The sequence below is a fragment of the Lygodium microphyllum genome, chromosome 19 (assembly GCF_053477565.2).
Source record: "Lygodium microphyllum isolate KBCC chromosome 19, Lygodium_microphyllum_v1.1.10, whole genome shotgun sequence".
Taxonomy (NCBI): Eukaryota; Viridiplantae; Streptophyta; class Polypodiopsida; order Schizaeales; family Lygodiaceae; genus Lygodium; species Lygodium microphyllum.
Window position 1 is genome coordinate 78,031,971 of NC_141153.1, and position 17,519 is coordinate 78,049,489.

Genomic DNA, 17,519 nt, shown 5'->3' on the forward strand with positions numbered 1-17,519 from the left:
TCATTTACACAGAACCATGAAGGTGTATCCACATGAAACCTTATCTTGCATGATGGAGTCTGCCATCATAGCTGAAAGTTTGTATACACCTCGTACATCTCGAAAGTTGGAGATGAGTTCTTATAGAGCTAGACAAGAGCAGCTCTATGATCAACCAAGAGACAGGACTAATCGAAAAAGACCTACCTCTACCAATTACCAATATTCAAAGCTAGACGGTAACAAGAAGAAGCGCAAGTATCTCTCATCCTCTGGGATACAAAAGTACAAAGAGGAAGGAAGGTGCTTTCTTTGTGGTGAGTTAGGGCATATGAAGCATGATTGTCCTCACAAAAGAAAGGAAGCAAATGTGATAAAAGATCCTCCTCTGCCATCCTCAAATTCTATTACAGATGTGCAAGCTAACACCTCATTCAAATGAAAAGAAGAGACAACTTTTAAACAGTTGGGGGACACTCACTAATCAACGAGTTTTGATACTCTTTGATCCAGGGTCCACATATAATTTTGTGTCAGCAAATACTATTGAAAGGCTACAAATTCCACCGGATCAATCGGGAACACCAATTGGATCAGTTTCTGCATTTGAAGGACTTAAAACCAATTCTACTCCTATCCAAGGCAAGTTGAATCTTAGAATTGGGGATTACCGTGACCAAGAATCTTTTCTACTTGCACCCATTGGTAATTGTGATGTTATCTTAGGTATGCCTTGGCATTATTAGATTAGACCTCTTCCCGATTTCGTTAAGAAGACCCTTGTTTTTCAATTCAAGGGTCGGAACATAGTATGCATTGCTCATGCTGCAGATTGGCACGTGCCAATGGTAAAAGGTGCCAACTTCCAAGTTTTGCAAGTGTTAACCGGTTGTATACCGTGCAAGGAACCGTGATCTTGTTCCTTAGATCTACAAGTAAGAACTGGTTTATGTATAACGGAGAAGCTTACTCTTTGTCAATAATATAACTCCACAAGGGGGGGACTGGCCCATCTTCCAGTCCCTAGTGTGTTCTCTCTCTCTCTCTCTCTCTCTCTCTCTCTCTCTCTCTCTCTCTCTCTCTCTCTCTCTCTCTCTCTCTCTCTCTCTCTCTCTCTCTCTCTCTCTCTCTCTCTCTCTCTCTCTCTCTCTACATATTTCTTTTCTCTCATCTGTTCTCTCTTGACGCCAACATAATATTCGCCATATATATTTTAAGTATATAAAAAATTCGAGCATGTATCTCGGATCTTATAACACAATATCATGATGCTTTTCCATCTCAATTAGTGTCTTGGTCATTGTCAGTTTCATACTCAAGATTGTGTTTATGAGTCTAAGCTTTCATCTTGGGACCTAATTCACTTGTGTAACAGTTAGTCAAGTCTTCATCAGTCTATGTCATCATGAACTTAATCTTCATCTTTCATCTACCATAGCCATGCTCTAGATCCTGCATCTTTTCACATGTCTACCATATAAACAATGATCACAAGACTCAAAGCACTTACAGTTATAAGGGATGGAAGATACTACAAATAGGTAAGTATTTTCATTCCTTTCAAGGGCATATGCCCAAGGCAATGATGCCAAAGAGAAACATGTGGAACTGCATCCACTACCAAAACATGGTCAACTAACTTAGATACAAGCAAGGAGAGAGTATTAAACTTAGCACCATGTGCAATGACAAGATTCCCATGGATAATCTTCCATGAGGAATCACCAAAAGAAACTACATAACCTGCATCATCCAAAGTGCTAGGAGAGATAAGGCTCTTTGTGAGAGCTAGTATATGATGTACATCATGAAGATTAAACATGCAACCTGAACTAACTATCTCTAGTACCAGGTCATTACCCAAACGGATAGATCTAGTGCAATAGAACTAGAACCACTCTCTATGAGGGGTCACATGGAAGAAAGCCCCTAAATCTATCAACCAACATCAGCTGTGAAGTATAAAGAGAAGAATCTGCAAGTATGAAATCATCATCAAAATCTGTCTACATGACATTAATCTCTTCAATCTTGATGCTTGACTTGCTAGGGACAATGATATGATCATCATTTTTGTCATGCACTTTACCTTTGCCCTTTGCCTTGCACTTGTCCTTGTGCATTTTATGGCAATGTGGCCAAATATGCCTTGCTTTCCCATGGTAATGACAAGTCAAGGAGGACTTATGGCCATGGGACTTACTACAAGATTGTCCATGTGACAATTGAGAATGAGACTACTGAGAGTCTCTCCCACCATGGCAGCCACTACCGCTCCTACCATTATTGGCTCTAATTGTCGAAGCATGAGAGATGCAGGAAGCATCAACATTCTTTCTATTAACCTCTTCATTCAAGAGTGTGCCCTCTACACCCTGTAACTCTAGCCCATTAGTAGACAAGTTTACACGCATAGCAATACAAAATGTATCCCATGATTAAGGTAATGTAACTAAGAGAAACAAAGGGGGGAGATTTCCCTTAAATTCAATCTCGTGCAAAGACAAATAGTTGAGAATAGAATGAAACTCATTTAAGTGGGCTGATATGGAAGTGCCCTCCTTCATGCAAAGGTCCATGAGTTACTTCAACCGGTACATCTGAGAAGCATATAAAGAGAGCATGTACGTGTGAATATCCCACTATATCAAAAGTCAAACTCAACTGCATAACCAAAAGCTCTATGTAACATATAGTGTTAATGAAGATACTCCCACTGGAAGAAACATCAAATGCGGAATGAGCAAGCAAAGCTTAGATACATCAAGTACATAGCATCCGACATCCAAGATCCAATGGCATATATCCAAAGCATCCAAGTAAAAGTAGTCGATAAAGCATCCATTGTGGCATTCAAGCAGGTGACTGACAACCAAAGTCAAGTGTCCAAAACTTAAGAGTAACCCAAATGCAAGTCACTAATGAAGCCCAATGTACATCAAGCATAGCCAAGACATGTAGCATCCATAGCAAACATAAATGTCTAAGAGGATTTCCCAAGTATCATCCAACAATAATAGGCACAAATTATCTCAAAGAATGCTTGTTGTAGGCAAATGATAGACAATGTCAATCAAGATGACCAACAATCGCTTCTCAAAGGCATTCCAGAACCATGACGTAGCATGTGACATCAAGCATAAGCATCAGTATATCACCCAAATAGTCGGTAAGCACCCCGAGAAGAAATAGGCATGTATTCCACTGACCAAACGAGCTTCAGCCCTACTTATTACAACAACCAAATCGCTATCAAACTGAGCAATAACAGTGCTCAAATTAGCTCCAAAATGAGCTCAAAGCATAGGCATATCATTCCCAAACATGGTAGCATCATACATAGCCATTTGAGCATCAAACAAGCATGCCATTGATCATGAGACATCAAAGAAAGGGGGTTGCCCTATTATTACAGCCTATAAACTATATAAGTATGGGTAATAGCTGAAGGATAATACTCCAATGGAGTGCTCAAGTAGCAAAGGCCAATGCCAAGGGGTATTCCCAAGGTATATAGGACCACCCAAATGCTAGACCAACTGCCAATGATGAAGAAAGTTGTCAAGGATGAAAAACAATTGTTTTCAGGACTTGACCAGACTGGCATGGTCAACGCAAACCTGAGATGAAGGGATGCTCCACATTTTGCATGATAATGCTAGTTGGAGAGGGTAGGGAGGCACTAAGAGGCTCCCAAGAAGCCTTCAAGCAAGCTCAAGCAAGGTGGGAAGCAAGACAAGCTTCAATGAGAAGCTGAAGGTATGGCTACCCTATTTTTCGAACTGTCTACTATGAATAAGTTGAAATGTGGCTCAACATCAAGCTTAAGAGTGCTCTAACCAAGCTCCAGCACACCCTCAAGAGTGCTCAAGTGAGAGATGACTAATATGAACCTTGAATGGTGAAGCAATGGTTGCCAAGAATGAAGCCTTGTTGTAGGTAGCTTGAATGGAAGCTGACCAAGCTCGAGCTCACGGGGAAGAAGGCTCTAACATCAGTTGAAGGGAGGTGAGCCCTGAAGTGGAAGCACAGAGCAAAAGCAAGAGCTATGATGGAAGAAGCAAGAGTGAGTGAGAGAGAGAGAGAGAGAGAGAGAGAGAGAGAGAGAGAGAGAGAGAGAGAGAGAGAGAGAAGATGTGGGAATTCCAATAGTCACAATGTGTGACCGGCCTTCCCTTTGTTCAAATGTCACGAAAAGAATAAAGTATAAAGTGACAATGATGGGCACCCACCACTTGTAATGTAAAAGAATGCTTGTAACTAATAAACGGTACGAATACTGTCAATGTAATTAATACACGGGCGGCTAGGCACATGTGCCTTTACCCCCAACAATGGGGATATTGTGGAATTGCAAGGCATGCACTTCCCAAGTCGTGCCATGATAGCTTACCACCCATTTTATTATTTTTGTCTAAAGTGTAGACTGCTATCTAGACGATAGGTCAAACATGCAAGGAAGGTTTCATCGTATGATGATATGAGAATCAATGGGGCTTTGTCCAAATAGCTCACATGACCGATCATTTGATAGGGAAGAAATCCTCGTTACAAGAAGAGTGCATGGTGGTGGGCACCATTAAGGCTCCAAATGAGAGGAGAGGGTTTAGGGAAGGAGGAAAATGGAAAATATTATTTTCAACTCCTTTTATGTCATGTTTAAAGGCATTCAACGAACCCTTGAAAATGGATAATTAATAAAGCTACATTTCCATATAAAAATTGTGGTAGGGCTTAAATAAATAATAAATAACCAATCATTCCAAGTGCATGTATGGAAAAAGTTGTGGACACTTGTCATGATGAGATTCTAGAAAGGATGGGTAGCCCTAATACAGTTGACGAAGATTCATAGGAACAAGGCCAAATGTTGATTACCTAGGGTCAAGGTTTTAGATCTCGACTAAGCACTATTTTAGGGGGCCGAAGTTGAGATTATGTCTTATAGGTAGAGAGGTTGAGCTTAGATCCCCTTTGTCTCTCACTCTCTTTGAACCAAGTATGTCTACTCTTAGTTAGGTTCAGTTGCAAAGTGACCTTTCCTGGCTCGACACCTAATTGTTAATAAAGACTATTAAGTCATAAGCCCCTCAAGTTGATCCTAGTGGGTCGAGGCCAAACATTCTATTACGAGGTAAACTTAGAAGTCACTTGACCAACTAAAGTGTGTAAATCCTAAGGGGTCCAAATGGCACTACTCAACAAAGGCATTTGAGCAATTGTGAAACGTCCTCTTCTATAGATCAACTAGGGGCACATGCATCACACATGGTATTAAAGAAAAAATATAATTAAATAATATCTGATTTTTGTATTTGAATGAGTTAGGGACCTAATGAGAAATTAAAGTTATGACATTGATTGTCAAATAGGACCTTTGACCAACAGTAGTGATTTTCAAGAAAATAAATTTCTACTAAGAAACCACCTAAACTTAATTGCAAAAGATGCAAGGTTGAGATTGATGTAGAGGTCTAGATTAAGGCCATGGAAGATTATTTTCCCACAATGGGCACTAGTGCAAATCAGTCAATGATCACTTGTCTTTGGCTTGCACAAGAAGCCCTTCTCTAGTGGAACCAATGGTGTCATGACAAAGTAGTCACACAGTCTTCCCATACCTAGAAATAGATCAAAGCTATTGTGTAGGGTAGATACCTATCTCCTTCATACCAAACCCTCAAAATGAACAAGTTCTTTAGCTTGAAGCAACAAGATCTAGCTTTGGAGGATTAGTATTCCTACTTTGTCACACTACAATAGTATGCACCCCACATGTCCATGACCTAGCAAGTTGCATGTTTTTGTTAGGGACTAAATCTACCCATCAATGACCAACTTGAAGGAATGAGGCCCACTGACTTGGAAGATGCTCCATCTAAGCAAAGTCCTTAGCATGATTGAGTGGGGTACAACTCAGTCTAGAAAATGGTGTCTATGCTATGGAAGAGGTATATAAAGACTATTTCAATTATCTTGGCAAACAACCTAGGTATCCGCAATGCTTTGAATGTGTTGAACTTGGGCACATCAGAAGTAGATGCCCTAATCACTAGCGCTCCCAATGTAACAAGCTGGGGTACTTGGGATAAAAATGCCCCAAGCTTTTTCCCAAAATGTGGAGGGCAAGCAAGCAAGAGAAGCCATGGAAATAAAGCACACAACACCAGAACTTTGCCACCTAGTTTGAACTAAACAGTGAACCAATCCTTCAAGATATGATAGATCCACAAGCCTAGAAGAGTTTCTCTATATCTTGTAAAAAGCTAATGAGCAATTGTAATACAAATAGATGGAATACTTTGTGCTTCAAAAATCAATACCCTAGTTTTCTCAAGATGAGGACATCTCCATTTCTCTAAGGAAAAGAGAATGTAATATACTTGACTAGATGGGAACTTGACCTTCCCACGTCATGTAGCATGCAAACACCTCACTTTCTCTAAGGGGGAAGAGAATGTAGCATACTTGAGTGGGTGGAAACTCAACCTTCTTGCCTCACGTAGCACCAAAACACTCCCTCACACCATAAGGGCATATGCAAATACTCCAAGCCATACACAAGCAAAAAGAAAGACAATTAATTGATAAATTGGTTACTAAGTTAGGGAGCCTGTAAGAAAGTTAGTGTTATAAGTTAGTTTGTTAGCATGCTAGGTTAGTTACTAATTATTAATTCATTGAAAATTATAGTATAAAAATAAAAACGTAGTGTTATGGTTGAAGGGGGGAGGCATAAAGGTGGGAGGTGGGCAATAATGGTTGCTGTCCTATAGAGACAATCCCCCCTCTCACAACCCATCACCTCTCATGCCCCCCCTCCATCACAACTACAACCCCTCTCCACCCCAAATTACCATCATGGACCCTCTCCTACTACTTACAACAACACCTCCCTCCCCACCACACACACACTATCTAATTTATATAAAAGAAAAACTTTTGTAAGTAATGTTGGCTCTCCCTTATCGAAGGATCTCCATTTTTCTCCAACCTAAAACGCCCCAAAATGAGCTCCAAATTCTTCTAATGGTTGTATAATGCATTGCTACTTTTGAAGGAAAAATCCATGTACATTTCTTCCATGGTAGCCAAGTAGTAAGCTAAGGAAGACCTAGAGATACATGCTTAGTTTTTAAGATGTCAACCAAGGAATGGGGTTTGACATTAACCTTGTCAAATGAATGAGAAATACTAGTCAAAGTGACCTATCTAACACACCGGTTTAATTTGACCATACCCATCAAGTTTACAATAGCTTGGCATTCTACATTCATAGGTATATATGTCTAGTCCAATCACATGTACATTAATCATACAACAAGACCTAATACATTGTGGAATTTTATTACAGATGCAAGATGACTATAGCAACCTATGAGATGATGGAGGAAGATATGGCTAGCTAAGTTTTGCTTTGGAATAGCCTAAATTCTATGATAGTAGAATGTGGATATCCACATGCGGACTTTGATGGCTTTATGGCTAATGAGGTTGGGGCAAGCTAGTTAGTTGTGTGCACTATGTTCAATGGGGATCCACACAACATCATGAAAAGCACAAGGAGATCTTGTTTGTTCCACTTCTTTCGAGAACAAATCTTTCACCAACACAAGAAAACTTGCAAGGATAAACAAAAGAAGCACCTATCCTTGTGCACAAAGTGGAGATTGGTGTCAACACAAGCCAGTTTGTTTTGGCACAACACACATTGACAATGGAAGTGGGAGAGCAAGGGGAGTGTGGCTACTAATGGTATCCCATCTATGGATATTTGGTTTGCTTATTGAAGGGTCACATAATGCTTAGGGAAAAGTGCAAGACAGTATGCAAATAATCTTGATTGACACCTAGGTAGTGGTGAGAGCATGGAAAAAATTCTATTGTGTGAAGTCAAAAAACAACCCATCCCCTCCCCAAGTAGCATGTGTCATATGAGTAGTGGCTAGCACTCCTATGTTTAAACATTGTTCTTGAGTACCACTACTATGGATGATATCCAATTGGTGTGCTCAATTTTGTAAATGAGCCTTACTTTCAAGAACTCATCCCTAATGGCTTCAATCTACATTGGATTCATGGGGGGCAATCTTTGCTTCACTAGCTTTAGCCATCGAGATTGGGTGAGTTTCAATGTTAAACAAAGTCCCTTTTTGATTGCTATGAAAATAGATTTGGATTGTTATTCCTATCTTGCTAAGTTTACTTTCTTAACATTAAAGAGTCTCTCTCTTTACTCGTAACAATAGCTCATACTTGGAATCTAGCAATATAACTTGATCTCCTTTCTTTAATTTGGTGAACTGCTCTCATTGCTATTGTTGGCAATAGATCTTGAAGGACCTATAGATAATTTCTTAAGTGTGGTCACTCACTTTCACTTCCATGTACAATAATGCACTATTGTGCTACATTCTACCTATTCATGGTCTAGGACCTCTATATACACTATTCAATCTATATCTAGGCTCAACTTAATTACTTTGCTCAAGATTATCACCATGATGTTTCTATGGGATATAACCAATTAGGATAAGCTCTATGACTTTCGATAGTAGATTGACCTCACGAGTTGGGATTACATTACCTATTAATCTACATTACTTTCTTATGGTGGAAGTTCAGCTCATGCATCCTCTCCAATTTCCATGTGGATGCTTCTAAAGATTAGCAAGCACATTATTACTCAATGTCCTACCTAGAATTTAAGGGCTCAATGCAACTCTTACTTATGGGTTCTTTTGTAGGGCATCACCTTACATAATTGTGGATGCTTCTAAGAGCTTTTACAAAGCACATTATTACTCAATCTCCTACCTAGAATTTAAGGGCTCAATTCAGCTCATGCTTATGGGTTATTTTGCAAGGCATTTCCTTGATCACGTCTTGGATTATATTTAGCATTAACAATCACACAATTTCAACTCCACTCAGTACTTATTGCCTCATCTATGAATAGCCCTCCACACCTTTTACTCACCACAAAGCTAATTGACAAACACGCATAATTGAATTCACTCGTCTCACTCTGAATCCACCCACCATGGTTAGATCAAAATGCAAGTTTTCAATGGCTGGGCTTCCCAAGCCTAAAACACTTGGCTATTAACTGTGCTAAACCCTGCTTCCATTTAGATCATGTGTCTTCATGTTGTATTACCCAAGGCTAGCACAATCACCAACCCCATCTCTTCCTGGAGGTTAATAACTCCCAATGCTCCTAGGGTTCTGCTAGGTGTCATGGCTCAGCATTGATAACCACATATGAGCTTCCTGCTTTGTTGATCAATATAACAAACTTAATAAATATATCTAAGAATTAAAAGGCTGTTAACAAGAGAAACCAGGATGTGATCTACAATAAAAGGAGAAACTTGTGACAGCAGTAAGTAAAGTTGAAGAGAATGGAGGGAATTCTAGTACTCATTGTAGTGTATTCCTCCCACCTTCCATACTAGAAAAGCATGACCAGGGTTCAAAGAGAACTCAAACTTCTTCTCTTCCTTTGGCATTTGCTTAGGCTCATCAAAGAGGTTTGTTGGCACAACTGGCTGACCAAACTTGGTACTTTTCCCACCAGCATCTAATTCATTCAGAGCATTCAGCAGCTTGTTAGGGCCCCCGAGTTGGCTCCCACCAAGTCTGGAACCAGCTTTTGAGTCCAGAAAAACACTGGGCCTGGCACTCTTCAGTTTTCCTGCTGCAGAAACAGGTTGCTTCCCAGCTGTTGAAATGCCAAATGGGCTTGTAACTTTGGGAGTTGAAGAGGTGGAAGATTTAGGAGCTGATGTGGATGGTGGAGAACCTGTCATTGGGGTCTTACTCTTGTTGGCCTCTGCAGTTCTACCAGCAATGCGAGAGGAGATTTTTGCACCAACAAAAGGGCTCGAAGAGGGTTCCTCCACTATTGGAGTCTCTGCAGAGGAGCCAGAACTCCTTTCCCCAGACTCTGTGCTACTATCTTGAACATCTTCACTTAAAGCTGCAGAGCATAAAACCTTTGCAAACCTTTTTCGAGTCCTTTTATCTACATATGATCCATTACATGCCAAAGAAGAGAACTGAATTCTTTGTTCCTGAAAGTTTTTGACACTTGTATGTGACTGGACTTCTTTACTGTATGGAATAAAGCACCTATGACCATGCACCTGCATGAGATAGCAGAGGGGAAAATGGGAAAACGAAGTCAAGTAATAATGAACAGTATGCCCACAAGAAAAGATACAGGTGCAGAAGCAAGTACCTGTGTATGACTGACAGGTGCAGTAAATGCCATATTAATTGCTTTAGAAAGGTCTGCCATCACATCAATCAATCAAAAGCTATTCTACTACAAAGTCAAAACATACACAAAGAGAAATTTTTTATTGACTTGACAGACTCTGCAGTACACTCTTATCCAGATAGAACCGTTCCACAATAGGGGCATATGACAAACTTCTACATCAGCTAGTTTCAAAGTTGACAGCATACGGGCAACACTAGTGAAATTTTTACTTTTTCAATTCTTAAGCACATGTAGAGACCTGACACTGGTGACCCTGCAAAAATAGCTGTCCATATTCAGCTAGGAATAAGGCTGCTCTTAATGTGAATACTGAACCTTCATGTTAGGCAGGATAACCTCCAATGTTACTTAAACTCATCACTACAAAAGCCTGAACCAAACATCCCAAACTTGATGATAACATGGGAAATACTGGAATAGCAACAGCATGATATGCCAGCGTCACCAGATATTTTTCCAAGTTGATATTGAGGGAAAGATGGACAATAGATATTCCTAATTGTGGCACCAACAAGGTGCTGTTGGTGCATTGTTGAACTCTCAGAATTGAGAACAAGAGACAGGTCCTTCATGACGTCCCTAATTGAAGCTTTACAGTAACCTGGACTAACAAAAACCCTGAAGCACCATTGCAGGTTCACATGGGCCACAGCGCTTGGCAATTCGCCAGTATTCACTGCAGTCACTTCCACATTGAGCACAGAAGGCATCTCATTCATGGTTTCCAAATTGAAAAACCAAGACCTTGGAAAAAGCAGCACAGAAGGCGTTATATTCATGGTTTCCAAATTGAAAAACCAAGACTTTGAAAAAAGCAGCACAAACATCATGTTGAAATGGGATTGCTTATGATTAACAGACAACCAAGTAAAGTCTAAAACTAGCGACATGCATTGCCAGTGATGAACCTGAAAACCAGTTTTTTCAATGCTCTTTGGTCTGTTGCATTACATCATTGGACTGAGTATAGAAGGATGATACAAGAGCTATATCAGTAACCCTTCCTTACAAACTCTTAAAGGCAGAATCAGCACTGTCTGTTGATATTTCTCACATTTTGTCTATTCTTCCCTTTTTCATCCGAGGCTCTGACTCTGGATCGTCTGTTGATATTTCTCACATTTTGTCTATTCTTCCCTTTTTCATCCGAGGCTCTGACTCTGGATCTTCCAGCAGACATTTATATTTTATCTAACAAGTCCAACAAGTCAGTCCTATTGTACTCACATGCATTACCGTCAAATCAGGCACACTTGAACACCCATGCAAGACAAATCTCAAAACTGCAGAGGCCTAGGCTTATTCTATTTCACCTCTTAACGTAAGCCAAGGGTACATTATGGCCCTGTTGACCTTTTGACAAACACATGAGCACAATGTTCCACCTGCATCACACTATCTCCATAAAACCCCCAGGGAGATAAATGGTACTAGTTACACAGTGGATTATGAGATGCCCATCAATGGCACTGCTTTCTTGAAGATGTTGATTTAAATTAACTTATTGGGCCCACAAATTCTCAGGAGACCAATGGTGCTAGTTAGACTGTGAATTACAGAAATGCTCACTTATATGGAGCACTCAAGCTACCCTCAAATTTACCACATACATATTCAATCCAATGCCAGCTGCATGATCCATATCCAGTCATGGCTGCTCTCCCTTGCCATGCCATAATTGCAATTCACAACATACGGTATGTTTCTTCTCCTTCCAGTGCTCATGCCTGCCTCTCCACCTCTAGGTAGGACAGTAAATGCAATAAGTGAATCTAAGAAATGGTTGAACTTATCAAACCACAACCAATGATCTGTCAACATGTAGATCTGAGATTACCATTTCTTACAAGCCAGCCTGTCTGACTTCTCAAGGGACTAAGCCTTTTGCCCTCCAACTCCAGACATCATATTGAAGTGTTTAAGTTGGCCACCAAATAAAGTTCCAGATTCCATGGACATGTCAGCATAGCTATTACACTCAATTGCCATTCCAATTGCTCGTTTTATGCACCATTGGCACTTGCTAAACTTCCATTTGTGCCCTAATCGCCAGACCTTCCCTGGCATCAATGTTGGGCAATCTACATTAACATAGCTATTACACTAAATTGCCATTGCAGTTGCTTGACTTATGCACAATTGGCACATGCTAAACTTCCACTTGTGCAAGCCTAATCCACCATGCTTTCCCCAGTATCAATGTCAAAACCTTCATTGATCGGAGAAAACAGACAACCTTCAGATTCCAATCAGACTCTGTGTGATCGAGAAGGCTAGACTCGAGTCCCATCCAACTCTTTGTGACTGAGAAGGCTTGATTCAAGCGGACCTATCGTCCATTCCTTTAACAACTTGTCTCCAATAGCATCTGCCAATATAGGTCTTATGTGAGGGCACTAGACCCTGGCTATCGGAAACCCTGCATACCGTGCATTGTCATGACACCATAAAAGCAAACCACAGGAAAGGAACAAGCAAGGCTACAAATAGAGCTATGGTGAGCAGGACTGGAGGATCTTAGTACTGAGGAATCATTGCCAATCAGGACCACTGATGAAACATATTAAAATGATAGAGAGGTATATCCAAAACAACTGTCAGTGAGATTGAAGGGCTAATCAAGGTCCTCCCTTAGACCATGCGGCATTGACGAGCTAATGGAGAACTTCCCTTGCGGGCTTATCACTTCCGAAGACTAAATTGTAAACAGGAGCTACAGAGTACGGTAGATGAAGAGCTCTCTCTCTCTCTCTCTCTCTCTCTCTCTCTCTCTCTCTCTCTCTGTGACAGTGAGTGAGTGAGTGAGGCAGACAAACAAACACACACACACACACACAGAGAGACACACATGTGTACCTTTGAGGCCTGACGAAGGTGGCTGGGTGAACTCCACAGACTGCAAAAATCATCCTATCGAGTTTCAAGTTGCTCTTGTATATTTTCTGCTCCAAAAATAAATATCTGAGGAGCCACTAGTTTCTTTTTTCCTTAATTGGTCCATTCCATCAATTTTTCCAAAGGAAAAGTACTGGTGAGGTGCACCCATTTCTATTTCTCTCTTCTCTCTTCTTATTCTTTTTCACAAATTGACAATTATCTCTCTCTCTCTCTCCCAATGCTCTAGCACACTCATGCAACCTCGGAGCTATTCCCTGAGGGTGTTTCCCCTAGGGATTTTTGCAAGGGTATTTGAGAAAACTAGAAACCGGTCTAGGTCACATCTCTAGTTTTTTGGAACTATTCCTATGACGGTGTTTTCCCCCTAGGGATTTTATTAAGGGGTTTTGAGAAAACTAAAAACATGTTTCCAACTCAAAAAACTAGAATCTGGTCTAGGCATTGTCTCTAGTTTCTCAGAAAGCAAGGGAGCTATTCTCATTAGGGTCTCCTCTTGAAAACAGTTTTCACGTCTACATGCGGTTTCCACTTTCAGTTTTTGTTCACACCCCACTCCAAAAATTTTATTTAAAAAAGGTTACCTAACCATGGAGGACTTGAAAAAAAACTGGAGTCGCTTTCTTTCAATTTGGGGAAAATTGATTGCCTACATCACATTAGCCCAAAAATAGAGTAAGGTTTCCTCTTGAGAAATAGGGGTAAGGGGTATTGTCTAGAAATCTAGTAGTTTTCCCAAAAATTTTGGAACCCCCCCTCGCACCCCCCAAGTGGCCTTGGAGGGTTTTTTGCTTTTGTATGAACACTCTTCGAAAAACCGCCCACAAGAACAGCTCCAAGTTTTCTGGAGAAACCCGCTTAGCGCCATTTTCAAATATGAAACGATTGTCGTTTTAGGGAAAAAGGGCAAAAGCAAAAGGGCCTTCTTTCCAATTAAGGGAAGATTGACCTATTTTTTTTCCAAGAACATGTGCTTTTCTTCTTTTTTTATTTTTTGAGAAGGGTTTTAAAAGTCCCCCCCATGTGGCCACATTTGCAAACACAAAACTGGAAACCTCTCAAAGAACTATTTTGGGTCTAAAACCCTCACAAGAATAGGTCCCTCGTTATGTTATCATTTGAGGACAATACCATGATTCTATCAAATGGACATTTACTTTCCTTTATTTCTTCCTTTGCAATTATATCATATAAATGAGCATCCATTGGCCACATACAATGGCCAACAACAATTATTGCTATCACTATGCTCAAACAATGTCTGCACAATGACAAAACTAATGTCAAAACACCTCGTGGCTCTTTGCGTTGATGTTTACCTCAAGTTATTGAACATATTTTGCAATAGTTTGGTAGCACGCAAGTGCCATTGGTAGTACAACAATTGGACTATATCACACATTTTGGCCCTTTATCATAGGGCATTACAAGCATGGGAAAGAGTTTAAGATCTTTGTGTCTCAACAAGTACTCAAGAACCAAAATCAAGGTAAATCCTCAATGGGTCCATTCTCTAGCTATAAACCTTGCCTTGGTGCCTAGACTTACTAGGATTACAAATCTACTTGGAAAGAGAAACCTAATCATGTGGGCATTTTTTGTCCCCACACCTTTCTATTCTCAAACTTTTTCTATTTTTCCCATTTTAGTAAAAAAGATTGACCCCTTTATCATAAGGCATTGCAAGTATAGGAAAGAGTCTCATATCTTTGTGTCCATCTCAATAAGTTTTTAAGGAAAATGTTCAAACAAATACTCATCCTATACCCCTTTGCCAAAACATAAAAATGATTAAATGACCTCAAAGTTGTGCATACCCTTCAGACTAAACTTTGAATGTCTAACCATTTGTTATCTTGGTCACCCAAATGTGGATTTGCATTTCAATATCCTAAATATGGTGTTAACCCTCAACAACAGTGGAAGGAGAAGAGCAAGGAATGAACATTTGTTTATATTCCATATTTCTCCAATATTAGTGATTATTTGGGTTGCAACACAATCAATACCTTGATATAAGTATATTCATAAGAGCTAGGCTCACTCTTGTGGTGGTACAAACTGTAAGAGCTTCCCATAGAATTTTAGGCAAGAAAATGTATATCGGATCAAGACAAGTCCCCATTTTCAAGTGCTTAATGAAAAAGGGCCAACTCAAAGGCCTAAAGGAAAAATGAGCACCCAATAGAGAGAGGTGTCCCAAAAGAAGGCCATGTGTAAAAGTCATAAAAAAGGAATATAAGATCATTCTTGTGTGTACCAAATTGTCTCAAGCTTCTCTTGCTCATGTTCCCTACATACATGCTTGGTTGCTACTATGTGTGTGTGTGTGTGTGTGTGTGTGTGTGTGTGTGTGTGTGTGTGTGTGTGTGTGTGTGTGTGTGTGTGTGTGTGTGTGTGTGTGTGTGTGTGTGTGTGTGTGTGTGTGTGTGTGTGTGTGTGTGTGTGTGTGTGTGTGTGTGTGTGTGTGTGTGTGTGTGTGTGTGTGTGTGTGTGTGTGTGTGTGTGTGTGTGTGTGTGTGTGTGTGTGTGTGTGTGTGTGTGTGTGTGTGTGTGTGTGTGTGTGTGTGTGACTCAAAGTGTGAGGGACTAGAGGTGAAGCACTCCTTGAATCCACCATCTCCACCTTCCTCCTCTTCCTCCTCCTCTTCTTCCAATGGCAACTTGGAGCAAAGAGACCATCAAATCATTGTGAATCCATCTTCAACTCCAAATCGAATGAATGATAACGAGAGGGAGCATGAGGTGTGTCTATTACAATCTCAGAATCATTGGTCTACCTACATGCTTTTGGGATTGAACACAATGGTTTGGAGAGGAGAAAATAGTGACTAGGTGAGAGCTAGTCAAACAAGGAAAGTTGGCACATGAGCCTCGACATTTTTACTTATGTTTGTCAAGACCAAGCAGAATCACTAACCAAGGTGCTCACTTCTCCACCATGCTTAAGAATAGGGAGCTTGTAAGGCTCACCTCCAAAACAAGCATGGTTAGGATAGGAAGGAGGTAAATGTTGGATAATGCTTGTGTATTGAATGAGGAATAATTGGAATGTTGATTCCATTGCATTTGATCTCATCGAAGAACAAAGTGGTAAATAGAATATCTTGATAATTCTTTTATTGTGTGAGGCACTTAAACTTGAGATTTGCCAAGTAGTAGGGGGGATTGAGTTGAATTTGTGTAGAAGGAGATAAATTTTTACTCTATGGATAATTTCTGCAGGGTTATGCTCGAGTACAACCACTCAAGTAAAGCACTCAAGCACTTGAATTCCAATAGAAGGCATCCCAGTCTCTTAATCTCAAATCTACACAAACTTATAGGTCCTCAAGCTATAGTGTCACTCAAATGTGGTGCACTCAAGCCTAAGAATCCTTAAAGAATCGCCACTTACCTTGAGAGCTAGTTGAGGAACCCTAGAGAGTTGTGAGAGGGGGAGTACAAGTGAACATGGCTATCTATGCACAATACACTTGAATTGCAAAAAGAAGTATCGAAGCTCTTCTAAGCTCAGTATCGGATCTAACTAAATGCTTATTAGTTCAAGCACTTCAAACAATGCAGTTATAGCTACCTCTCACATAAGCATTTTTTCTTCTTTTTCTTCCTCTTTTGTTTTTCAAATTTCCCTCACTTATGTTGTTAGAAGGAGTGGCTTGAATCACTTTTCCATGTAGACCCTACTCATCATGTAGATTTTCAGGGCTAAGCTTACTGCTAGTAGTGATGTTGAGATGAAGAACAAAACCAAACATGATTCAGAGTCATTGAAGCATGTGTTGTTGCAAAGAGAAGGATATTCTTAGATTAGAGAACCACTTATTATTAACAAAACACAAAAATGAGTTTTTGTAAAAGCCACAGGATTGTTAGCAAAAGATTCATTCATGATAAAAATGTATCAGAGCATACTACTTCAGGCATTCAAAATTGACAAAGAATTATCAAGAATATTAACAATCCCAAAAGAATTCAAGTAGCAAGGTACACCTTTTTGCTTAAGACATGTTGGATATAACTTTGCTTATAATAGTATTTAAGTTGTGATATTGATCTTGTTTAGGTCTCTTGTTGAGGGAGATGCTTCAAAGGCATCCTAGTTTTATTATCACCTTTTGTCCTCAACACTCTTAAAGGATATTCTTGAGAAGAGAAAATTCAAAAAAGTAAAGAGATAATGCTTGGATTATTTCATTAAGCATCATTCTTTGTATTTTGAGATAGTGTAGAAGACTTTAGACCATATCAGTATTAGTCAAGATATAGATACATAAAATTTATAGTAATGCAATCAAATATGAAACAAGGTCAGCTACACAATTATTTACTTCCAAGCCCATCCATAACGAAGACT

General features: G+C 39.9%; 1 protein-coding gene across 1 annotated transcript; it reads right to left on the reverse strand.

The window, feature by feature from the left end:
- Nucleotides 1-9,046: 9,046 nt before the first annotated feature.
- On the reverse strand, nt 9,047-13,226 carry LOC148020064 (uncharacterized). The gene is made up of 3 exons (XM_087700342.1): nt 13,124-13,226; nt 10,223-10,275; nt 9,047-10,127 (listed from the first exon to the last, which is right to left on the reverse strand). Exons 2-3 carry the CDS (start codon nt 10,253-10,255, stop codon nt 9,396-9,398), a joined length of 765 nt encoding a protein of 254 aa, XP_087556468.1. The 5' UTR covers nt 10,256-10,275; nt 13,124-13,226; the 3' UTR covers nt 9,047-9,395.
- Between the last annotated feature and the right edge of the window lie 4,293 nt (nt 13,227-17,519).

Coding starts and splice junctions, on each gene's coding strand:
- LOC148020064 (XM_087700342.1), bottom strand. CDS start 10,255: ATGGCATTTACTGCACCTGTCAGTCATACACAG. Junction 10,128..10,222: donor CACCTGTCAGTCATACACAG/GTACTTGCTTCT, acceptor TATCTCATGCAG/GTGCATGGTCATAGGTGCTT.